This window comes from Elgaria multicarinata, chromosome 7 (assembly GCF_023053635.1).
Source record: "Elgaria multicarinata webbii isolate HBS135686 ecotype San Diego chromosome 7, rElgMul1.1.pri, whole genome shotgun sequence".
NCBI classification, from domain to species: domain Eukaryota; kingdom Metazoa; phylum Chordata; class Lepidosauria; order Squamata; family Anguidae; genus Elgaria; species Elgaria multicarinata.
The window spans coordinates 85026814-85052931 of NC_086177.1; the positions used below are offsets into that span (position 1 = coordinate 85026814).

The window sequence follows — 26118 nt, forward strand, 5'->3', positions numbered from 1 at the left end:
CAAAGCAGGAACTGAGCTGAATCTTGGTTTTGATGCATAGCCCTATCTGGAATGCTTCAGTGAGTTGCCTTAAAATATAATGGAAGAGAAGGCAACTCAATGTCCAGAGTCTCAATTTGTTTTTGGAAAATTGGTGTGTGTGTGTGACTCTTCTATGTTTTCCTTATTTTTTTGAGAGTTCTGAAAAATCGGAACTGGCTCCTAATGCCCAGAGAACACTTGTGTGGTGAAAAGGATAATGCGGTGGCAACCATGTTTGTTTCCTGTTTTTAGGATCTAACACCAAGCTAAGATATCAGGTCACTTCAGGAAATGAGCGAGGAGATTTTTACGTGGAACCTGAGACAGGAAGCATCTTGATAGCCCAGGGCCTTGACTATGAACAGGAGCAGCATTACAAGCTCCAGTTGGTAGCCTCTGATGGAAAATGGGAAAACCACACTCTTGTTATCATCAATATAGTCAATAAGAATGATGAAGCTCCTACCTTCTCCCAGGACGAATACCACGGCAATGTCCGGGAGGAGCTTGCTGACCTGCCTGTGGTTGTTTTACAGGTAAGCCATATACATCTGGCTTTGAAATTATTTTATTTCTTATTGGGCCTGTTCAGACAACACACTAAACCATGGTTAGTCTGCTAACCCTTTTGCAGCAAATGGTTAGAGAGTGTGTTTAAACTGTGGTTATTTAGCCACCATGGTTTGGAATGGTTCATATGACATGCTAAGTCACGGTTCATACGACGCACTAAACTGTAATGTTTAGCTCAAAATGCTTAACCACTGTGGCTTAGCATGTTGTCTGAACAGGGTCATTATCAAAAGTATTTATGAACACACTCTCTGCCTAGCAGTCCCCCAGGATGATATACAATAGAACTTTAATAAAAACTTTTAAAACTTCTGCATTGTAAAAACACCCCCAAAAACAATATACATAAGAGTAAAAGCCTTTTGTACAATTACATTAGAGGGTGACAATGAAGAGTGACATAAAATGTTAAACAGCACTAAAAGCTTGATGGAACATAACAGTATTCACTAACGGTCTCAACCATAATAAAGAGGGAGCCAATCTAACCTCTATAGAGAGGGAGCAACACCCCACTGGTTAAAGATGACCCAATAGAAAACACCACAAACTCAACATTGTACTTGAAATGAATTAAAAAGTTGAAACAATACAGGGACAATAGAGATCAAATTGTTTGTTAAATTGTATAACTCCTATGACAACATAGTAGCATAAAGGAAAACCTATCAAGGCCTAATACCGCAACGGAAAAACCTATTGGTGCATTAACATGTGACTAATTGAATAATAATGTGACCAACAGAACAAGGGAATTGACAAAACAATTAATAAGAAATAATCTAACTAAGAATAAAACCAAGTTCTATATCAGGTCACATTTATTACACCTTCTTTGTTAAAGCACATGTTGGTTAACACAATAGCGTGCACTTATCTGAGTGCAGCCCCGAACATGCAAGAGACCTTTTTGCTTTGAGTCAAGATGTACTCTTTAAAATAGGCATCAGGAAAAATAAACCTGAGAAAAGGATTTTCCAAGCAATCATGAAATTGATTAAGGAAAAATGAGTACAAGAACCATTATTGATTTAACACTTCTATATACCAGTCATTGGTCAGGGTGTGTGTGGAGGACACCAATGACCACCCCTTCACATTCATTTATGATTATCTGTCTTGATCTGCTGATTTTTCTACCCCCCTCTAGAATTACTGCAATTCTGGAAATGAAGTGTCTTACAATGCAATCCTAGGCAGTAAGTTTCATTGACCTCAGTAACACTTAACTTCATAGTAAATGTGTTTAGGATTACAGACTGATTCAAATAATATGAATCATTGGATGCTAACAATGTTAATTTAAAATATACCACCATTGTTGGGTCTCTGCCAGATTTCCTACTGATGGCAGCTGGTTGCAAGAAACAATCATGTTTGGCTTTTAATTCCTACTTTATTTTATTATTTCAAATTGTATTTTGCCTTTCCACACATCAGGGACGCAAGACGCAGAAAGCAATTCTATGGTTCCTAAGAGAGCATCCATGGGACCATCGGATGGCTCATAAAACCCCTCTGAGGTTGGAGATAGTGTTTCAACCTTGGAAGGGGAAGTTGGAGATTCGACCCCAGAACCGTCCCCTTTGCAGCTGGCAGGAAGGGAACCTCACATGCCTGACTCTCCAAGGTTGGAAAAGTGACCTCGGAGCCTCGGGAAATGGGGTGTTCCGATGGGAGGGGAGGAGACCGGAGAGGTTATCCTGAGCAACCTTCAGACTCCTTCCCTCCCCTTCCAAAGTGTCTTTGCTATATGGGCTGAAAAGCCACATTTACCTAAAATACAGGAGATCAGAGGATGGGGAAGCAACGATTGCCTCTGCTATTCTTCCTGCTCTGCTGGTTTCAGGCCAGCAGGGCATAGGAATCTCGGAAGCCTTCATGTTTGGTTGCTTCCAAGCCACAAGGGTACAATCAATAGGATGGCGCCGTTAGTCAATTTTTGCACTTACTTTCAGGTTTCTGCGACAGACCCTGATCAGGAAGCTGATCAAAGTGCCCTTCGCTACTCACTGCATGGACAAGGTGCCCAAAGTGAGTTTAGTATTGATGAGCACACAGGGGAGATCACTGCAAATGAGAAACTGGACCGAGAGAAAAGATCTGCCTGGCGCTTCCTCGTTCTCGCTACCGATGAGGATGGCGAGGGTCTAACCGGCTTTGCTGATGTCATTGTAGAAGTGACAGATGTGAATGACAATCCGCCTCTTTTCCTTTGCACTTTGGACAGTTGTTTTATGGGGCAAATTCCTGAAGATTCCCCTGCCGACTCCACCATCATGGAGATGTTGGCAGTAGACTTTGATGACCCCAGAGCTGGGAGGAATGCTGTGTTAACCTACAGCATTATTCAGAATGTCCAAAACGAGATTAACCTCAACTTGTTCTCAGTTAATCCAGTTACGGGCACCATCTACACTGTGTTAGGATCCTTAGACAGGGAGAAAGAAGACAAGTACCTGGTTGTAGTTGAGGCAAAGGACGGAGGGGGTCTTACGGGAACGGGGACTGCCACTATTTTGGTGACTGACATCAATGACCATGCTCCAACCTTTACACAAAAAAATTATATAGCCTTTGTCTCGGAGGCCGCAGGCCTCAATGATGAGGTTGCTGAGGTGTCGGTGACTGATGGAGATGAAGGAGAAAATGCCGTGGTGACTTTCAGTATCCTTGATGGAGATGACGATCACAAATTCTATATTGAGACGGATAAAGGTGATAAGCGTGGTGTGATTCGATTGAGGAAATGGATTGACTTCGAGAAGCCCCATGAGCGGGTGTTCAACTTGACTGTGAAAGCCGAGGACTTGGATTTCTTCAGCACAGCTCACTGTGTCATCTACGTGGAGGACTCCAATGACCACGCCCCTCTATTTTATCCACAGTTCTATGAAGTGGCTGGCCTGGTTGAAGATGTTCCCCTTGGTACTAAAGTTGTCCAGGTTATTGCTGTCGATTTAGATTCTGGGCTGAATGGAAGGTTCTCCTTCCGCCTGCTAAATAAGTCAGACCCAAATAGGAGGTTCTCTGTGGCTACCGATGGCTGGGTCATAGTGGCAGGACCACTGGATTATGAGACTGTAGCACAGTACCAGCTTGTGGTCATTGCCACCGACATGGGTCAGCCTGCCCTGAGCAGCAGTGCCACTGTCCTTGTGGCACTTCAGGATGTAAACGATAACGGGCCAGAGTTTGATGCTCAGTACAATCCAGTGGTTTGGGAAAACACACCGTCTCCTCAGGTTATCCAGATGAATGAAACCTCAACGTTGCTGTATGCTAAAGACCGAGACAGCCCGGCAAATGGTGCGCCGTTCTCCTTTCATTTACTGAGTGACTTTGGCAGCGTGACTTATTTTAATTTGCAAGACTTCAGCAACGGAAGTGCGATGCTGACTGCATTGCATACCTTTGATAGGGAGGTGCACAAGGCGTTCGATCTACCGATTCTGATTGCTGACAGCGGGAACCCTCCCATGAGCTCAACCAACATATTGACGGTCAGTATTGGAGACCGAAATGACCACCCCCATGCTGCTGGCTTCATGGAATGTTTCATCTACAGTTACAATGGTAAGCTCATGGCTACGAAGCTAGCGTGCTCGTTTCGACTTAGGGACACAGGAAGCTGCCTTATACCAGGCCAGGAAATTTATTCACTTGGCACCGAATTTGGATTTCATGGACCCAGAGGTTGCATAGCTTGGAGGGCTGGTGTGTCAAGTCAGAGATGTTACCTTTACTCCGGTAATATCTTCTTATGTATCCCCAGTGGCACAATTGTATTTACAGGATATTTAAAAACCAAACATCTCATGAGAATAAAATGACAGAATGCACAATAAGTTTGTACACAGGTAGAATACCTTCTCACTTTGAAGAAAGCATACATTTCCCCCTCTTTTTGTTTCTTTTTAGGTATCCTACCTACAACAGTACTAGGTCAGATCCATGCCCCAGATAACGATGACTGGGATCACAAGACATATCACTTTGAAGGGAAAGCACCCAGGTAAATTTTCTGTCTTCATGTTTTTCTCTTAGGTGAGCATCAGAAACTGGTAATTGTTTTAAAAATTACAGACCACATTCTCTAATGCTGTTTCACATCTGCTCTCTCTATTGCAAGTTCTCATGGGGAAGATTACATTCCGATCCTTGTGGTCTGCTTCCTAATCCATCAGAAATTAAATGTTTGGATCAAAAAGGCAGCACAAAGCTTTCCTGAATATCAGATGAACAAAAGAAAAAACGTTGAATTCACTTACTGTATTCTTAAAAAGCTGTGATCACAAAATAGGCTTTTGTTCAGGGCTTTGTATATCAGTTTTATAATTATATTAGTTATGCATTATGTCAGTTAGAAGGTAGGTTGTATGAAAAGCAATACAGATGCAGAATTACTGGAATGATGACGTTTGGCTACTTTCTTGCAGCATATAAATGAATAAAGCCAGGTTATTACTGACACATAAACTATGAAACAGAATAGTATTCAAGTCCCATACCCCACTGAGATTTTTGCCTTACCTTTGGTATGCTTCTTTAGGATAAAGCTAATATGCATGTTTAGTTCTAATAGGAAAAGAACAACCAGGTAAAGGTGAATCAAATGCAATGGGCCAACACAACCATAAAAATTAAGCAGGAGGTGAGACTGCATGTATTTGGCCGCAGTTTAAACCAGACAGTGACATTTTCTTTCCTCTTAGGTATTTTATCCTCAATGATAACTCTGGCTTACTAAGTATAAAGGAAGGAACTCCTACAGGAACGTATGACATAAGAGTGAAGGTGACAGATGGCATCTGGCCTGATGTGGTCTCTACCGTAAAGGTGGTTGTGAAGGAAATCAAAGAAGACGCTGCTCACGGTGCAGGGTCTATCCGAATAAGAGGTATAAGATTTCTACGTTCTGGTTATCGGTAAATATTAAGCAGTCCACGGATGCCCACCGCATCCCACAGTTGAGTCACCAGTAATTCCTGATCAGTGGTCTTGAAGGCAGAGGTCTAGGAGGTTCGATAGGGTGTCATTGCAATGGGGTCCAGCTAGTCCAGGAAACAGAAAGTGAGAGCTCGCTGCCAACAATTTCCCCCTATTAGGTTGGCCTGGAGCTCAGTTGGTCCACAATCTTAACAGCAGTGCAGGAGAATCAGGATTTGCTCCTTCTGACATTGATCATCGGGTTGTGGCATGCCCCAATTCCAGATCAGGGAATTCCAGGCCAGTCAAACAGTTTAGAGCAATGTTCTCCAACCTGGAGCCCTCCAGATGTTTTGGACTTCAACTCCCAAAAGTCAAAGCCAGCATGGTTGAGAAAACTGGGAGTTGTAGTCTAAGCCAAGCATTTTGGCTACTCTGCTCGCAGTGTTCTGCTGGTGTGTTGGGGGAGTTCTACCTATGTATCTGTCATCCTCACAGTGTATCATGAGTTCTGTCATTATTGTGGGGCTTTCACCAGATCCCAGAGCCCCTCAGTCAGTGGATCTCAAGTATAGAGGCAAGATCCAATAGTGCTTTTGTGCAGGCACTAGGTCTGTTGATCCTGATGTGTGTGTGCAGGGCTGTCCCACCAGACACAAGCACGCTCACGGTCTCTACCACTGGCAGCCATGATGTAGAGCTTCAAGGACAAATGGAGATCCTTGTGATATAGACCGGGATACAAATGATTTGTTAATAAATAAATAAATAAATAAATGTTTTCAAAAGGGAGAGGTCGTGTCCCTTCTGGAAATGAGCGTTTCCACTCATTTCCACTTGCCCCCAGAAATTCTACATCATGGCCACCAGTGGTAGTGGATGCGCATGCGCCGGGGCTAGTGGGGACAGCCGTGCATGCACTGGGATCAGTGGATCTGGCTGTTCATGCAAGGGCACCATTAGATCTTACCCAGGATTGCACCCTAATGCTCTTTCTCTATTGTATGTTGACACGATTTTCTGAAGCACAAGTGTGTGTGTGAGTGTGTGTGTGAGTGTGTATCTTGACTCCTATTCAGGCATTCTTTTTTGATGTTCAGTCAAAAAACGAGAGAAGGGAGCACTCTAGCTCTTCCCCCGTACTTGCGTGTTTCAGTCACCCTGTACTCATGGGGGTCATGTTTGGAACAGAAGAGTGTCCTTTATCTGGAGGCTCTATGCTAGCAAGAACCCTGATTTTCCAGTGTCCTGGATCCGGTTGGAGAGCTGCCACTTCCTATTCTCATGTGTTGATTGTACACTGAAAAAAGAATGCCTGGTTAGGGCATCTATCTATCTATCTATCTATCTGTCTGTCTGTCTGTCTGTCTGTCTGTCTGTCTGTCTGTCTGTCTATCTATCTATCTATCTATCTATCTATCTATCTATCTATCTAATATATTACAGATATCACTGCAGAAGATTTTATATATCAGTCATCTGAGAGTGAAAGTAAGTACACTCAAATGAAGAAGCTCTTTTCAGAAATCATACCAGCCCAACTTGAAAATGTCCACATCTTCAGTGTCTTGAATAGTCCAGGGGAAACACAAGGAGTAGACGTGTGGTTTGCAATTCATGGATCACCCTACTACAAAGCAGAAAAACTTAATGGTAACGTCGCTGTATCCAAAGCACGGGTATGTATTTTTCCCCTCCATACAAAATTGTAATCCTAGGTAACATTTTTATGTGCCTCTAGTTAAGACATGTATTAGAATGCTTGTGGGTTTGTCTCCTTTACTCCTTATTTTGAAATTTTATACTTTGGGCTTTTCTAGATAGCTGGTGGGCCTCTCTCTCTCTCTCTCCCCCCCCCTTCTCTCTCTCTCTCTCACACACACACACACACCCCTCTTCCTCTCACACTCTGATACAAGCAGTCCCTCTAGGGACTACTGCTTTAATTACAAATTACTGTTTCACTTATGATTGCATCCCTTTGAGTTCAAGGACTACTGCAGTGGAGACCAAAAAGTATTTGTAGTATCATTCCTGAAGGTGCCCATAGCCTTCAGTCTGATCTTCTAGGCTAGATGTTTTGTGACTTTTTTTAGTGCCTTAAAAAAAGAGGAAGTTGCTAAAGCTGAGCATCATCAGACGGGGGGAAATCACGTTTCCTTACCATCGCTTCCCACCCACCCCACTTCTGTCCCATGATATTTCCTCTTTCTTCACACAGGGGAAGAAAGAGGAAGTAAACAACAACCACATGGCCCATTTAGTGGCCGTTTTTATCATGACACTTTTCCTGCATACATTAGGAAATGGCGGCACATTTCGTGTTAAAAAAAGAAGCAGATTTAAAGAGGTCTATTTTGAGACAAAGAAGGCAAGAAGGAGTGGGAGACGCATGGGAGGCGGATGTCATTGTGGCGTTACACCCCACAAGTCAATTCCAAATGTATGTCTGCAGTTTGTAAGTCTGTGGTTTTTAGAATGTTGGCCTGAGTGGGCGGAGTTAGAATGTCTTGGGAGGGGGGAGGAGTGATATATAAGGGAAGGACTGAAGGGATTGAGGGCTTGTTCTTGTTCTTTTCAGGAAAGCTTTTCAGGGAGACTTGTTAGGTACTCTTAGAGTCTGTAGTGCTCTCTGGGTTTATGGTACTTAAGTTCTGGGAAATTTGAGAGTCAGTGTAGTGAGTGGTGTCTTTAGGGTGTGGTGTGCACGTAGTGGAAGTATATTAATCAATACTGATAATAAAGAAAGTTCAAGAGTGATTGTGTGAGAAAAAGGAAAGCGCGAATGTGAGAGTGACAAGATTGTATGGAAGGTTTCAAAAAGGTTTTTAAATGATGTTATTTGAAACAAAGCTTATGAACTTTTAAAAATAAATTTTGATTGTTTGTTTTAAAACTACCACAAAAATCCCACGTGTCTGTTTGGCGTTTATCATCTTAAGTTTACACATTCAGCACCCACTCTGACAATCATTCACCTAAGCAGATATAACTCACAGCGCATTATTATATATATTAAAATCCATTCTCCATTTTAAACCCCTTTCTCCACATAGTTTGGAGGAAGGTGGGCTTTATCCCTTGCCTCAGACGTACCAAGCGGTGGTGCTTGGCTTGAGCAGGGAGTAGCCTCGGCCGGGTCTGGTGTTCAGAGCCTGTGTTGCCCCATAAGAAGTGGTGGCAGACGAGAGGTCTGGGGTTCAGAGCCTGTGTCGTGCAGTCATCATCAAAAGGACCTGTGAACATCCGTAAGTGGACAGTCACGAGCGTGCGTCTGATGATGTTCTCTATCTTACCCACAGCTGGAAGCCATCTTGAACATCAACATCACTCAGGTTGGCATAGATGCGTGCACGATTGCAAACTGCACCCATAGCACTGGATGCATCAGCAAGAATGAATTCAGCCCTCTCCCCACAATCATTACTTCCGGAAATGTTTTGCTGGCTTCTGTGACAGTACTGAGCAGTTCCCAGTGCATTTGTGAAGCACGGGAGAGAAAGCACCATTCATGTTCTTCCTACCGGATAAATCCGTGCTTTAATGGTGGCACCTGTACGGACACCGACCTGGGTTACAGGTTAGTAAAATGATTCATGATTAATTTCCTTTTAAAAATAAAAATAAAAATGTATACCTGGCATTCATAATTTCAATATGACATGAAGATGGCTTGTACAAATTCAGTTAAAACAGCAATAAAACAGATATCAGTCTCTGATGATGGCTGAAATCATTTTCGATATTATTTATTTATTTAGCACGTTTCTTATCTGCCCAATAACTAATGTTCCCTGGGCAGATTACAACCAGTTAAAAACTAAAATGTCAATTTAAAACACAGTTAAAATAGAAAATATTTAAAAGAATAAAATACAATATAATGCAAAGCAATAAGCACAGGAATTGATAACTTTGAATTTGGTCTCTATAACACCCCTGGGAGAAAAGAAAGCTCTTTGCCTGGTGCCGGAAAGGTAATGACATAGGTGCCAGGCAAACCTAATAGCCAACTCATGTAGCCAAAACGATCCTTACGTAGCCAAAGCAGCAGCATCCACATACAAGAAGGAGGTATCAGCGCGCTTGGGGAAAACCCAAGGCTTACAGAAGTACAAAAGAAAAACTTCATTGGGAAAAGAGAATAGGAGGGGAAATGCCCAAATCAGCCCAATGAGGAGTGAGCATGCTCAGTGGTCACACAATGCTGAGTGACTGGTGGAGGGGGCGGGGGAGACTTGGAGCTTTTCTACAATGAGACTCTTAACTGCTGTATCTATTTCAGTTTAGTCACAGAATTGAGATCCAAGCACTATCCGAGAAGTGTTTCCTTCCCTGTTTTTCCACTATATAACCTCTTGGTGGAGCTGTGTTATAATGGAATAGTGCAAATACACAAGGAGTAATAGCACCATTCCCCCCATTTTAAAATAATACCCCATTTCCCCCATTCTAAAAACAACAACAGGAATGTGTTCTGAAAAAACAGAAGCCAAACTGGAGGATCATTTAAACGACCCATAAATAAATGTTAGTCAGGAATCATGAGAGTACAATAAATGCCTCATGTAGAAAAGCTCTTGAAGGCGGCAATGGAGTATACTGGAAAAGGGCATGGCTGACTAGCTGGTGCCCTGAACAGGAGCATTCCTCTTGGGGGTTAGGGATCCACTGTAACACTTTGTTGCAGGTCATCTTTGAATTGAGAACTGAGGTGGTCAATTGTATATGAGTTTGGGAGCAAACTGGGGCCACCCCAAAATAAGCTCTTGGCTTCTACATTCTCAGGGGACTTCTCAGGTACACAGAAGTATGTACATTTGTCACTTAGCAGAAAAAGCAAAGACCCCTTCAGAAATTACTCAAGCCCAACACAGACTAGGCATGCCCAGTGGCCTCCAAGACCTATGGAATGGTGTAAATGTCAACTGGGATGAAACAAAAAGGGCCGGATGGGGAGGCTTAGCTTGCTTGAACCCTTATATAGGATGACCATACGGAAAAGAGGACAGGGCTCCTGTAACTTTAACAGTTGTATAGAAAAGGGAATTTCAGCAGGTATCATTTGTATGCATGCAGCATCTGGTGAAATTCCCTCTTCATCACAACTGTTAAAGACACAGGAGCCCCATCCTCCTTTCCATAGGGTCACCCTAATTTATACCCATTATGCTATGCATTTTTATGGTACTATTATTAGAGTGACCATATGAAAAGGAGGACAGGGCTCCTGTATCTTTAACAGTTGTATAGAAAAGGGAATTTCAGCAGGTATCATTTGTATGCATGCAGCATCTGGTGAAATTCCCTCTTCATCACAACTGTTAAAGACACAGGAGCCCCGTCCTCCTTTCCATAGGGTCACCCTACTTTATAGCATTCTTCCCCAACCTGGTGCCCTCCAGATGTTTTACACTACAAATCCCAGGATTCCTGACTAATCACCTGCTGGCTGGGGCTGGGGGGAATTTGAGTCCACAACATCTGGAGAGCAGCTGGTTGGGGAAACCTGGATTATAGTATCCGAGGCAGGGTGGAACTCCAAACAGTGGCACTTAAGTTTGTGGGAGGTGTGATACATTGCAACATGTTGTTGCTGGTCCCACTTATCTCTCCTAACTTGCAAGTCAGAGAGATGGAAAAGAGATTGTAATACTTACATAGCGCTTTAGAGCTGGAGTGGGCAACCTGGTACCCTCCAGATGTTTTGGACTGCAATGCCCATAAACCCAAACCAGCATGGCCAAACATCTGGAGGGTACCAGGTTGCCTCCCCCTGCTTCAGAGTGTTTTTCATCACTCTGGTTCATTTAGACTTTGCTCTGCATTTAAGAGGCACCCACAATTGACTAAATGGTACAGAGGGTCACATCATACATTACAGGAGACAAACATATGTTTTTAAAGATCTGTCAGTGCAACATGGGACCCTGGCCAACTGCTAAGCCTCTATCATATGTCCATGTCAGTGTACACATCTTTGAAAGTATGCATCTTTCTCAGATTAGTTTTAGTGTGTAGAACAGTGGTTCCCAATTGGTGGTCCATGGACCCCAGGGGGTCCACATAACCCACCCAGGAGGTCCGTGGCACCATTCACATATTCACCATTCATTTCTGGAGTCCACTGACAATGAATTCCTACCAGAAGTAAAATATTACATCATTGAGCACCTGCGTGATTTAGCGACTAGCTTCAGAGATTACTTCCCTGCATCTAATCCTGAAAACTCATGGAGAAGGAATCCTTTTGAATGTTGTGATGTACAACTAACAACTCTGTGGAAGAGCAAGATGCACTTGTTGACGTGACTTGTGATGGTTCATTGAAATCATTTTTCAAAGAATATAGACTGGACCAATTCTGGGTGAAATTTTTACCTGATTATAAGAAGTTAGGTGAAAAAGCTTTGAAACATCTAGCTCCCTTTTGTTCCACATATCTTTGTGAACAAACATTTTTGACATTTTGTTATATGAAGAACAAGCATAGAAATCAGCTCGATGTTGATCCAGATTTGAGATTAAAAGTAGGAAATATTGAACCGGATGTGGAAGGGATTGTTCGGGACAAAAAGAGGCATGATTTCTCCCATCACATTTAGGTTTAGTAGCTGCTAGACAAGTCATAATTTGTTCAATTGTAAACTAGACATTAGTAAAATTAAATTCGTCTTTATATTCCTAACTAAATCATTGTAATTTTTGCGTGGTAGTATCACAAATATCTCAAATTTTATGGTCTGTTTTTTAGTATACCTAAAATCCTTTGCTTATTAGGGTCTACCCCTTATTTTCTCCAAAAAATTGCTTTTCACAGGTAACTACCATAGAGATAACAAATTTTTCAAAAGTAGGGGGTCCATGGCTTGGCATTTGTAAAACAAGGGGTCCGCAGTACTTAGCTAATTGGGAACCACTGGTGTAGAATTTAAGTGTGTCATATTCTTCCAGAGCACTAGATGGCAGTACTGGGCTTTATAAAGTGAAAACTCTTTTCTCTCTCTGGATTACCTTTCCCCCTAACTTCTTGCTATAAATCTCTTCACAAATTGCCAATTAAATATGAATAGCAGTGGACACATTGAATTAAAAAGGAAATTATTTCCTTTAAAAATGTAGAGATTTGACATGTAAGGTGGTAGATTTAAATATTTTTTGCATTTACATTTTAGCTTGTCCCCACAAGCTCAAGGCAGCGTATATGATTTCCTCCCCACCTCATTTATTTTTTCCTCACAACAACCCTGTGAGGGAGGTTAGGCTGAGAGATGCAGTAGCAACTGGCCCAAGGTCAACCAGTGAGCTGAGTGGAGATTTGAAACTTGTTTCTCCCCAGTCCTAACCACTCCGCCGAGGATGGGGAATGTGTGGTCCTCCAGATGTTGAGAACCAGTGTGGCGTAGTGGCTAGAGTGTTGGACTGGGAGTCGGGAGATTCCCAGTCCTGAGTCCCCACTCAGCCATGGAAACCCACTGGGTGACTTTGGATCAGTCACAGACTCTCAGCCAAACCTACCTCACAGGGTTGTTGTTGTGAGGATAAAAAGGGAGAGGAGGAGGATTATATATGCCACCTTGGGTTCCCTGGAGGAAAAAAATCGGGATATAAATGTAATAATAAATAAATATTGTTGGACTTCAGCTCCCAACATCTTTCACCATTGGCTAGGCTGGCTAGGGATGATGGGAGTTGAAGTCCAACAACATCTGGAGGGCCAGGCATTCCCCACCCCTGCTACACCCTTTTAAATCCATGGCCACATCCCTGATGGTGGAAGTCTATAATCAGCCCCACAGCAGGAGTAAGGAATTTCACTCCCAACAGCTGGAGGGCCACGCTTTCCTCATTCCTGCAATACATCCTGCAGACTCGCAGATGTGTGCTTGTCCAGGTGTGGCATGAAAAGAGAGGTTGACACAATGCTTCAATTTGTTTCTACAGCTGCAAGTGCCCTATGGCGTTTCATGGGCCTGAATGCCAGCAGACACAGCACACTTTCAGAGGACGTGGATATGCTTGGTTCCCGCCCCTCAAGCCGTGCTTTCAGAGCCTTGTCTCCTTGGATTTCATTACCGAAGATGCTGATGGCCTTCTGCTTTACAATGGGCCAGTAGCCCATGTGCAACCTGGGGAAGCGGAGGACTTCATTGCACTAGGTTAAATACTTACGCTTCTTCTTCCAGGGACATTAAATCTTTGCTTCCAGGCAGTCCCAGCTCCAGGTTTTTGAAGACCCTTGGGCAAGGCAACCTCAATGGCCCCCCTCCCTTAGTGGGTCTGCCTTCACACCACCATTGTCACCAGCTGCTAAAGGTCCTCATCACTGCTACTGCTTGCTTGCTTGACCGGCAGAGAGCCAGTCACCTAGTAGTCACTGGAACCTACTGCTCCTCCTTCTCACCACTCTCGTTGTCTAGCCAGATTGAGAGGCAGGTGAACAATCAGGTTGGAAGGGTGAAGAGGAAGAGCAAGTCCAGGGGGCTGTCTTGACGTTGTCTTTGCCCTGGAGTGGCTCTGAATCTGCGCAACGTTGGTTATATAACGCAGATGCAGATTCGAAACCACCCCAGGGCAAAAAGGTGAAAATGCACAGCTGAAAATTGGGGACTTACCCTGACTTTTCCAGCCAGAGCAAGGTCAGCCCAGCTCTTCCACTTGTCTATCCCCGCTTGGAGCCACTCCAGGGCATTCCTGGGCTGAAGGTGACTTCCTATTGGTTGCTGGAAGCCGTGAGAGAGAGAGAGGATGGGCCTGGCAAGCCCAATGGCTGTCGGAAATCCCATGCTGCCTCCCCTCATAAAGACAACTTGCTGCCGCTGCGCACCAGTGGAGCGGCACCAACCCGGCACCATGAAGATAGACCCCTGTAACTCTTGCCAGTGGGTCCCTGTTGGGGTATGGGCCCTTGGCAGGTGCCCAACCATGCCTACCTGTGATGCCGACCCTACTTTCAGGAAGTGTAGCATTGCATCTTACACACACAAGATTGTTTGATGAAGTGGAGATAGGCAAAACTCAGCAGCCACAATGCAGAGTACTTCCCAGGTATGTAATGTGTTGTGCAGGCCTTTTGAGTGCTCCTACCCACCACCCAACTAATCAGCAACACACACCTGTACAAGCTACTACAAGCAGCTTTGCAAATTTACAGAAATTTCTAAACAATTTGTGACATGGCAAAAGTCCTACGGGGTGCACATCAGCCCAGATAATCTCTTAATTTTGCTCTATATACCTAATGTTTCTTCCCTTGCTAGTAAAATTTATATGGATTTTAAGAAAATGCATGAAGCTAACGCTTGCTCTTAGCTAGTATGACAGGTGCATGTTAACTGTGCTCAAGCCAGGGGGCGGAAATCATAGTTTGTCAAGGAGGGAAACCATCCAATATGTTTTCTGTTTTGTTTTGTGAAATAGAGCTCTCAGAAGGTGTTCCATCGCTAACTTTAAGCCATGGTTCAGGAGCACTGTTCTTGCAGCTGTCGGAGAAAGTCAACGTGGCTGATCGTCGCTGGCATAACATAAAAATAATAAGTGATGGAAAGGCAAGTGTAAAATGTACCCCCGAATTACTCCTACGCATTTGAGTTTTTGCATCTAGACTTCCTTTGAGAGATACCCATTAATTCTGTTACATTTTCCTAAATGGAAAGTGCATATGTGCATGATTGAAGGGGCAAACTAGATGAGACAGCAGAAGATCTGGGACTGGATACTACAGGGGGTCTCTGTATTTTTTCTGGGTGGAGGGAATTGGATTGGCTAGCTCCCTCTCCCCGTCTCCAGAGTTCCAGCCTGAGTCAATATAAATATATTTTCCACTTTAGAAAGTACAACTAATCTTGGACCACTGTGTGAATGTCTCCATTACAAATGACAACAGTGTCTTGGAGAAAGTGTCAAAGATGGATCAATCTGCCTGCAAAGTTTCTTCTGAAACCCCAGGAAATGAGAGGTAAAACGCTAGAGCTACAAGTTTTAATCAATAGATGAATCAACTAAAGTTTGGTTGACTAACCAATGTGGGCCAGTTTGAACTGGTGAATTAAGTAAGTAAATTTTATTTGGCTATATGCCATATGGGTTAGCGACTTGTTTAAAGATCGCCTTTCATTCTGTGGTCCAACTCAGACATCACACAGCTCAATGGCTTCCCCCGCCCCCTTCCTTCTTTGGATTCACGCACTCTCCCATTCCTTCCCTGGCTAGCATTACATATAAATTGGTGCAGATATTTAACACTAACTTCAGTTGGATTCTAAAATAGATATTGAAACCATGATAAGAAGGTTTGAATAAGGTTTAATCTATGGTTTAGAAACAAATTTACTGTTCAGAGTTAATGCTGAAACAATAATTAATACTAAACAGGGAAGGGATGAAGAGGCTCATGGACTGTGCAAGACCATAGAATGCTCCCAATCACCAAACCATGATGTAATGTTTTAGTTGAACCAGGGCTATTAGTGGTGGCTCTTGTCTGTTAAATTGTAAATTGCATCAAAATTCAGTGTCTCAAAAAGAATTCTTAAATTGGCTGGCAGGCAACCCTGGTAAAAATACAGCAGTGCAGGACAAAAAAGAATAATAATCCCCCATCCACCCCATCAAAGGCTAGGAGTTTTCCTCCTCTACTCTTGATTTGTAGGTTTATTAGTTTTTTGCTTTCCACCTCTCTAAATTCTCTCGCTATTGGCAGATTTCTCAACGTCCACCAACCTCTCCAACTGGGTGGTGTTAAGAAGGCCCAGCCGTACCATACTTCACAAAAGCATTTCAGAGGGTTTATTGGCTGCATCCGGAATGTTGTCATTGATAGCCAGGTAAGATCATTAAGACGTTATTGCACTCTTTCCCACCCTCTGCTATATCTAACTGCAGTTGCTTATTTTGGGCAGTATCCAATGCTGTGACAGTGCTAATGATGTTGCGTTACAGTCAACCAGTGCTAGCACAACATCATTAGCGCTTGCTAGGCAAAGGGGAAAAGCAGTGATTTCCTGCCCTTTTCACTGTTTGCCTGGCAAGTGCTAATGAGGTCGCACTAGTGTCAGTTTGCTGCCCCTTGATTCTTTTTACTTATCTTTCCCCCATAGGTATATAATTTAGAGCACCCTGCAGAGTCCTTAAACAGTGCACCGGGTTGCTCTCTGACTGATGGACTGTGCCAGAAAGCCAGGATACCATCCTGTGGCATCCATGGCAAATGCATTGGTGATTGGGGTTCTTTTAATTGTGACTGTTTTACTGGCTACACAGGATCAAGATGTGACAAAGGTACAGTTTGTACTGGGGTGGGTGGGTAGGAATAATTAATCCCAAGGAAAGCCTTTGGGAACAAGGCAACAAATTCATTGTGGTGCAGAGTTCATTTAACGTTTAGTTTTGATGAGCTGGATCTGTTATTTTTACAACTAGAGCCGTATTTCGTGCCATTCTCTCATCCTAGTCTAAATTCTGCAGTTGGATTTATGCAAAATAAGTGAAATTACATATGTTTTGCTTAGCTCTGCTTAATTCCTTTTGCTTCCATGATATGGGCTTTAAAGAAATGAGAATATTTTAAGGAGCACTAGACCATGAAAATGTTGAGGACTAGATACAGAAGTTATTTTTTAACAAAAACAAAATGAAGGATAACATTCTTGGGGGAGACAAGTAGAAGTGATGGTCAGCTACTTATGTGGGCACCGCAAGACTTGGTCTTGGACTAGCAAGTCTTGTAAGACTTCCTTATGGAAACAGTAAACATGTAACCTCAGAGTCCTTAGGAGAACGAAAAAGAAGAAGCCCAAATGGTGATACTAAATGTTTTTTTGTGTAATCGTTCACACTTAGCTCTTCCAGAATGGACCTTCGGAAAGGATAGTTGGATTCATTATGAACTGAAAACTGTGTTTAATGCATACAACACTCGTGTCCAACTTGTAGTACGCACCAGAATGTCCTCCAGTACCCTTCTCAACATGGCATCTTTAGATGGAAGTGGATACATTAGAGTGGAGGTAAATAACTCACAAGCTTTGGTCTATTGTGGCTATCCAGCACCAGGAAGTCAAAACTAAAAAACTGAAACTGAAAAAAAATGGAATGAATCTTTGTTTCCCAGAGCTGGAAAAGAACCTGAACCTTTATCTGAAAGTCTCTGTTGAACGTAACCTGGAACAGAACTGGGAGTGGGGGTGAAATCAGGTTACTGAGAATAAGCATTTAACCAAACAACATAAGGCCTGATTTGGTGCACTCCTTGGCTCCACCAGAATCAGAATGAGCACATAAAATGAAACCATGACCTGAAAGGATTTATATACTGTATGTCCGCTTCAAGGGCCTGGAAAGCATTAGGCAGGAGTTGGCCTGGAGGCTTTCCCTTTGTGGCAGGGAGTAATTTCCAATGTCACAGCACTAGAGGTAATGATATTGCACTGGCGTAAACCAACACCGTTTGCACAAATCTTGATGGGGAAGGAAGTAACAAATCTAAGGATTTGCAGTGCACCTATTGGAGGAAGGAAAAGGGCAGGAGGGCCCTGGCCCTGCCTTGACGGCATTGGGTTGCCGCCATGTTTAAACTCTCCTGAGGGTGCAGGCTTTCCGGGCCTGCCCTCTGCCCGGGCAGACAGCAGCAACTACTCAGGGGTCACTATCTGCCTGGGAACGCCTCCGCGCAACACCAGAGCAAAGTTAGATGGCGGTGCAACATATTCACCTCACTCTGGCGAAAAAGTTGGGGTAAGTTGGAGCAGCTTCGCGGGGGTTGCCGCGCTGTATAACCGAAGCAGCGCCACTGTGCACCCAATGCGGGGCTTTCAGAGTGTCTATGCAGCCCCCCTGTTGCTGTGGAAATGCTTGGAAATTATCATTTTCACTAATTTGCCTTATATTTAAATTTTTTCTTATGAACCAGAACTGAACTTGTTGGCTACAAGTGCAAATTGTTTACTGAATCTTTATTCTTCTGAATCAGCCCAACAAGAACAGCTTCAAATGCAGTTGAACCTGAACTAGAACTGAACCAAAAAATGTCATGGCTTGACTCCTTGAGCACAATAATTCAAAAATACATTTGGTTTTGTATCTCAGTTAAATGGGAAGGCAGATATCTTTGGAATAACATTGTAATTTGTGAAACTTCAAAGATGCAATTGAAGCAGAGCACTTTTGCTAGTGTAAAGAACAACAGTTCCCTCCCATCCTGAGTTTTATTTAAATACGTTGCATATGTTGTTAACAAAAATTATACATAAAGTCCACAATCCTCTGTCTCTGTACAGGTCGTTGGAGGGCATTTTGGTGTGAGTTTCAATTTGGGAGACAAAGATCACGCACTTCAGTTAAGCACTGTGCGCATAGACCAGGGCCAGTGGGCTGAACTAGCTCTGGAGAGATATCACAATGAATTTTCTTTGCGTATTAATGATGGTGGAGGGGATCATGAGGTGTCGGCCATTCTGGGATCAAGAGGACGGTTTGAAATGAATTTGGCAAGCATCGTGCTAGGAAATCGCCTTGCTAACCGTTCGGAAAGTGATTTTCAAGGTACGTGGTGTGTCTGAAGGGAACTGAAAAGGAAAAATGGAAAAATAAAGAAGATTGTTAATAGTCTTCTGTAAAGCTACTAAGGATGTGTAGTTCTAGAGGGTGGCAAGGTTGGACATTTGCCAGGGCCCCAGGACCAGCAAGGGGTCCCCCACCCTAATGGTGCTACTATTTCCAGACTGCACAGAGTATCCAAGATCAGATGCAACCTAAGGGAACTCTCCTACTGCATGTCCCACACCTCTCAGATTAGCCCCTCCCCCCCGGTGAGGGTGTTGTGCCTGCATGCCCCCCAAATCCTGGAACCAGCCCTAGTGGTAACTACTATAACATCCAATTGGCAGATAGACGTCCTGTTTCACCCTATTTGCTTTGTCTTGTAAGCTGCCCATAAAACTTTGGCTAATGGGTGATATAGAATGTAATAAATAAATGAATAAGGATGTTATGAACCTGCCTTCTACTGAGCCAGATTGTTGGTCCATTTAGGCCTTTACAATCTACTCTTGATTGGCAGTAGCATTCCAAGGTCTTTGTTGCTGGTCTTTCCCAGCTACGCTATCTGAAGTCCTTTCTCCAGAGATGCTGTATATTGAACAGGGGAACTGACATACATGCAGACTGTGCAGTCTGCCCCTTGAACTGTGGCTCTTTTCCATGCCGTGTCGACTGAATGCAGCGTTAACAGGTTGCTTACAGTTATTAGGCAACCAGTGTTGTTGCACTGCTGCCAGTTCTGCAGTGATGGGAAATCCTTCAAGATGGTCCAAAGGGGAGCAGTTCCCGTTGTCATGCTGAGCTCCATCTGTGCCTGTGCCATGGAACAGTTTGCACAGTGCCCTATCTGGCAAGAGCGACCGTTTCCTGCGTAGCTGCATCAGCAGGGTGCTCTGGTACTAGAGTGACTTCAAGGGTCTGCTTACATTAGTGCAATCCGCTTCCACCACTTATGATGTTATGCCACTTTTGGACCACCTCCTGAGCTCCCATTCAAGTAAACGCCTTTATAATGAAGCTGATGTCGATCTCCCTTCCTCCTTCTGTCTCCTGTAGGCTGCATGAGGGATGTCCGGCTGAATGGCCAGCCAATTCTGGTGGACGGTAAAAGCACTGAATACAGCTTCATTGTGCAGCAACAAGGCATCACCATCGGCTGCCATTCCAGCTCTTGCAGCAGTCAGCCCTGTTACAGTCCTTTCCACTGTGTAGACCTATGGAGGAAGTACGAGTGCAGGTATATCCTTGTGTTGCCTTCTTTTCTTTTTAAAAGATCTGTTTTCCTTTGTAAGAGGAAGTGTCTCCTCTTTCCTTTAAAAAAAACCGCAACAGCACCCTACAAGGGCTGCATATATTTGAATAGCCCTAGTCATGTTAGGCTCTGTAACTGATGTACCTTTTGTGTATTGTAAATGTATTCCTTCAACATCTGGAGTTACTTTGATCAGAAAAATGCAGTGTTTCATTGTGGACCCACAGTTCCCATATCTTGTTTAGCACAAGTATGTGAAACTTCCCTTCTGTATTGCCAGTGTGAATGAGCTCCAGCACCTGGGCAGGTAGCAATCCTGCACCACCTCCCTGCACTTGGGGCAGAACCCAGTGGGTTGCTTACACCCCTGCCGATTCCTTTATGCCCTACTGAGTTTCTTCTGCAAGTGGTGAGTCTCTTGCTGATTCTTTTGTGCAAGTGGGACCCACCAATTACACAATGGCAATTTAGTGCTTCCCATCTCTACCTTATAGAGGGGCACTGGATGTGGTCCCTTTGATCCTCCACTCATCACTAAGAGCCCACAGGAAGTATTGTCTCTGGCACAACACTCCAGGAGTGCAGCCACACAAGACAAAGGCCATAGAGACTCAGGTAGGATTAAATCCAGCCCAGAGCTCAAGGTATATCTCCCGTTTTTTCATCAACTGTGCTCACTCCTATTAAGGATCTGTGACTCCCCAAACTGGGAGCTTTTCTACATGAGGCATTTATTGTACGCTCATGATTCCTTACTCACTATTTTTTTCAGGCTCTTTGGACAATGTCGTGATCCTCCAGTTTCAGTTCTGTTTTTTCAGAGCACATTTCCGTTTTTTGTTTGAACGGGGAAAATGCGGTATTATTTCTGAAAGCACTGTTTTTACTTATGTATTTGCAATATTCCACTATAGCACAGCACCACCTAGAGGTTATGCCATGGAAAAACAACAGCAAAGGAAAAGCTCTTTGTGTAGAACTTGGATCTCAATTCTCCAACGAAACTGAAAGTAGATACAGCGAAAAACAGCCTCGTGTAGAAAAGCTCTGGATTCCTATGAAGCGGCTCTGGGGAGGGGTTTCAAACCCTCACTACAAAATATTAAGGAGCAGCTAGACATTTATATTTACTTTGTAAAAAGAGTGGGCTTCTTCTTCCAGGTGTCCAGCTGGCAAAGTGGAAGTGACAGACAACCTTACGGGCCTTAAGCAATGCACGTCATCACCCTGCGGACATTGGAACTGTAGGAATGGAGGCACCTGTGTGGCCCAGTCCCGAGACAAATATGTCTGCCAGTGCCCTGAAGGTTATAAAGGAAAATGGTGCGAAGTCAGCCCTGTGAAAGCAGGAAGACCAGTGGGACTCAGCTCTGGTTCCATCCTGGCTATCAGCATGTGTCTGCTTGTTTTTCTAGGTAGGAAATTTTGACCTCTCATGTTACCCTAATACTGCAGAGGTGCAGAACATTTTTCAGCCTCAGGGCCGAATTCCATTTTGGGGAAGATTGGGTGTGTGTGCATTCCAGTGGTGGTGGTGGGGGGCCTGAACATAGAAATGGGCAGGGGCAAAGGACACAGGCCAGGAATATCAGCATGGTTTTGCTTCCAGCTCTTACTGACTGCCACTAAGTCTTAAGGGAGGTGTTTCAACTTTTTAGAATGGAGGAAAAATCCAGTGGAGGTTGGTGGCTCTGATATCAGTAAGGCTGTGAATCTGACTGAAACCCGGAGCAGATTCACCGCCCCACTGACATTGGAGCCACCAGCCTGCACTCGAAAAAACTGCATAAAATCTGGGAAGCCTTCTGGGGAGAAAAGGTGGGGCTATGGGAAAGGGCATAGTCGTTTGGGCTGGATTTGACCCCTGAGCTTGAAATTCTGCACCCCTGTAATAGTGCATGGCATGCTATTGAAATGAGGATTTTGAGTAATCAATGTCTCTAAGTTCCTGCACTGATTAATAACTATTTTATTTATTTATTACATTTATATCCTGCCTTTTTTCCTCCAAGAAACCCAAGGCAGCATACACAATCCTCCTCTCCATTTTATCCTCACGATAACAACCCTGTGAGGTAGGTTGGGCTGAGAGTCTGTGACTGGTCCAAAGTCACCCAGTGACCTTTTATAGGCCAAGTGGGGACTAGAACCTGGATCTCCTGGCTCCCAGTCCGACACTCTACACCACACTGGCTCTCAAGTATAGATACTCCCATGGAGATGTGGCTATATCTCTTCTTTCTTTTCTTGCCGTCTCATATATAATTTCTCGTGCATCCCTTCTCAATAGTTCCTGGATTAGGTTGGCCCGCAGGCTAGGCCAAACAGAAATTTGTCCACTGTGTCTGAGTCTATCAGCATCAGGCAGTTCCTGGGGGCCACTGCAGACCTGGGCACCTCTTTAATCCCTCCCCACATTCACAGTGCTCCAATCAACATGGAACAGCTGGGACTAGGAGCCAATATTTATATTTCCCACAATGCCTCAAAGCAACGCTGTGCTGGCGGCATTGTGGCAAACTAAAATGGGGGCTACTGGAGTCGAACGTCTAGAACTGATGAGAGTGCTTTTCTCATGAGCTGCTGCCACTAAGTAAGCCTTCCAGGGCTCACCCACATAGGAGCGCCTTTTTGTTGAAGCCCCCCACCCCCACCCAAAACCTGGAGCTGGCCTTCCTATACAGGTTACTGCATGGTTGCTCCAGCCTGGTGTGCTTCAGTCCCAGTGAGACCATTTGGGCCAATAACAAAGGTGGAAAAAAGAAGAAACATTTATGGGGTTGCATAGTAACCATAGGGCATACTTGGTATGTTTCATTAATTACACATAGGGCTGTTTTTCTTTCTGAGAACTCAGTATGGTTTAGTACAAACCTGTCCTATCCAGGTAATCATCAGGGCCCGGTTGGCTCAGGTTTAGCAGAAGAGGGGTCCTGTGCTTTCCAAGAATTCTCTGGAGTAGGAAAGCTGAGGTTAAAATATTATTTTATTTCAAATGATTTTTAGGCTGCCTATAAAGTCTATAAAGGTAAAACCCTCTCAAGGGTTTCCAATGTTAGAAGAAACTGAGGCCATCGTCTCACATAAGATCAGAGCCAGGCCTCTGTTGAGGGTTGATTATGTTCTTAGTAGCTATGCTAGTCAACCAACATTATTGTTGACATTAAGAGCCAGCACGCTGTATCAGTTCTGATAAATATGCTCCCCCCACCCCACAAGACATTTCCACTGTTCAGGGTTTTCTGAATGATCCATTGGTGACCCTGAATAGGCAGGATTCCTGATTGCATGGACAGAGTTTTCGCATGTACCATTTGTACACATATAGGACAGAACCAGACTTTCACGTTGTTCACAAAACATGACAACCCAGAGTATGGGTTGTCGTTGAATTGTGGATTGGTTTTGGATCATGGGTTGTTTTGTTGCGTGAAGCCAGCTTCCCTAACAAACCATGGTTTGTTAACCACGAACAACACATGAAGAGAACCCATGTTTTAACTGCATCTATTGCTTTTAAATTATATATTGTTTTAACTTGGATTATGGTTTAATTTGTTTTTAACTGTGTATATTTATTGTTTTATACTGTATGTTTTTATCTGTATGCCGCCCTGAGATCTTAGTGTTATAGGGCAGGATATAAATATTTTAAATAAATAAATAAATAAATAAATAATAACCCATGGTGTGTTGTTGAGTTGTAGCTAACAAACCATGATTCACATAACAGAACAACCAACGATTCAACAACAACCCACAATTCAACCTATACTCTGGATTGTTGTGTTGTGTGAACCCAGTCTTTGTCCTCCTCTCTTCACCCCTACAACCCACCCCTGACTTCTCAAAATCTGTTCCAGTTGATCCCCCCAACCCTCTGGAGCAAATTTAGAGGGTGCACCAGAAACAGCATTGGGGAGAAGCACTGACAGAAGCAACTCCATCAGCAGGATGAGTTAAATGGCTTCCACCCATTGGCATTTTTTTCAGGCATCCCAATGAATGCACGCTGGCCACTGGGTGTGATCCTTTTCTCCCTCTCCCCTGTATGTGTATTCAGCACACTTCCAAACAGTGGTATTCAAGCTGTGAGCCAGAGTCAAATGCACATGCTGGGCTCCATTGTCTGGTGGAGCTCTGTAAATGCATGGGCTCTCTTTCTTCCACAACTTGGCAGTAGGAGGGCCTTACTTGGACCTGAGAAGCTGCCTCACTAGTTTAACTTTGTGCAACTGTGTTGCAAAACTGAACTCTAATTTTAAATGAATTGTTGACTCTCTAGAAATGGAACTAAAAGCCTTCCTCCAAAGAGTGTACATATTTCAGAAAAGTAATGACTCAAATAAGTAATAATACCACTTTAATCTTCATTAAAACAGTGTTTTACTTACTTTGGGTATCTTATTTACTCAGGATTGGTGAAAGGCCAGAGACTGGCCAAAATGCCTTCTATTTAAATGTCCTAGTGGATTCCTGTAGGTAAGTAAAATACCCTTTTAATGAAGCTTGATTTTAAGATATAGATGATTCATTACCTTCCTGAAAAGTGTACCTTTGTTTATTGGACCCTTAACTTAAAACATTGCATTTATACTCCATAGAAATATAAACATTAAATGCTAGCTTATTTTCCTCAGGTTATTTTCATATTATAGAAATTACATTACTGTGCTTTGCAGGTAAAAACGATTATAACAACTACATCTTGTCTTTCTTTCCTCCCTCAGGTTTATTAGTCTCTTATACTGTGTGGAGTCAGTGGGGAAGATCAAGGTTTCGTAAAGGAGGAATTTACCACATTCCTGAGGAACATGAAAGTTGGGAAGATGTTAGAGGAAACGTCTTCAACTATAACGAGGAAGGAGGAGGGGAGCATGACCTGGTATGGTTTTGCCTGACCTGGTATGGCATCACGACAGCATTTTAAATTTGTAATAGCCCAAATTTAATATGCTTGAGAGATGTAAAAAAAGAAAAAGAAAAATGGTTTGTCAGGGAAGAAGTTAAATCATTTCCAATTGTCAGTGCAATCTGCTGTCACCACTGACAAAGAGAGGTCACCTCAAACTAAATGAAAACGTTGCTGTAAGTCAGCAACTTTTTAAGTGCGCAGTTTTGGGGGAAAGCCTGGGGTGGTTGCAAGTTTGCGGCTGCATCGTATAAAGGAAGTAGCGCGACTGCAGAACCACCACAGGGTATGCAGGGCATATAAACAGCCACCAGATGTGTTGAGCTACAACTTGCATCAGCCATCACCCATTGCCATGCTGGTTGGGGATGATGGGAGTCATAGTCCAACACCTATGGAGGGCAGCAGTTTGAGGAAGGCTAATGCAGCGCATGTCATTTTTTTTAGGCCCCAAGCTGTACCAGTGGAACCCTATGCTGCAGTTTGTCAAGTGCTTGATAAGATCCCTGTTGTGTGGTCTCAAGTAAACAACAAAATAGGACGTTTTTGAAGCACTGGGAGGTCATGGTATGTGGATGACTGTCACAGTATGGGCTTGAAATAGGTCTGAGCAAGAAAAGACAGAAAGCGCACGGGGGTGAAAGAGTCACAACTGCTTCCAGATTTGTGATAGAACTGTTCCCTCCAAGACAAGGCCCCATTTTCCCTTAACTTTTTATCCCTATCCTGATCTGGCATGCCCTCCCTGCTCCAGAATCTGTTTAGATGTAAAGTGGTAGATAAATGTTGTAAATAAGCATTAATTTTAAACCTGACTCTGGCCTCTTAGCATCCTGGACCACAAACAGCCACCCACCTGAACGTCTTTGTCTGAGATAAACATTGTGAGTTC

The 26118-nt window shown here is 43.5% G+C and overlaps 1 protein-coding gene across 1 annotated transcript in view; it reads left to right on the forward strand.

Annotated features, from left to right (window-relative positions):
• LOC134401955 (neural-cadherin-like) overlaps positions 1–26118 on the forward strand; it is a 66108-nt gene that overhangs the window by 37637 nt on the left and 2353 nt on the right. Inside the window, 16 exon segments of the mRNA XM_063131315.1 lie at positions 274–557; positions 2553–4170; positions 4516–4609; positions 5310–5494; positions 6970–7202; positions 8826–9103; positions 13468–13682; positions 14944–15071; positions 15354–15481; positions 16226–16349; positions 16623–16803; positions 17365–17531; positions 18801–19065; positions 20119–20299; positions 21476–21729; positions 25045–25199. Coding sequence (XP_062987385.1) covers positions 274–557; positions 2553–4170; positions 4516–4609; positions 5310–5494; positions 6970–7202; positions 8826–9103; positions 13468–13682; positions 14944–15071; positions 15354–15481; positions 16226–16349; positions 16623–16803; positions 17365–17531; positions 18801–19065; positions 20119–20299; positions 21476–21729; positions 25045–25199 — 4490 coding nt within the window.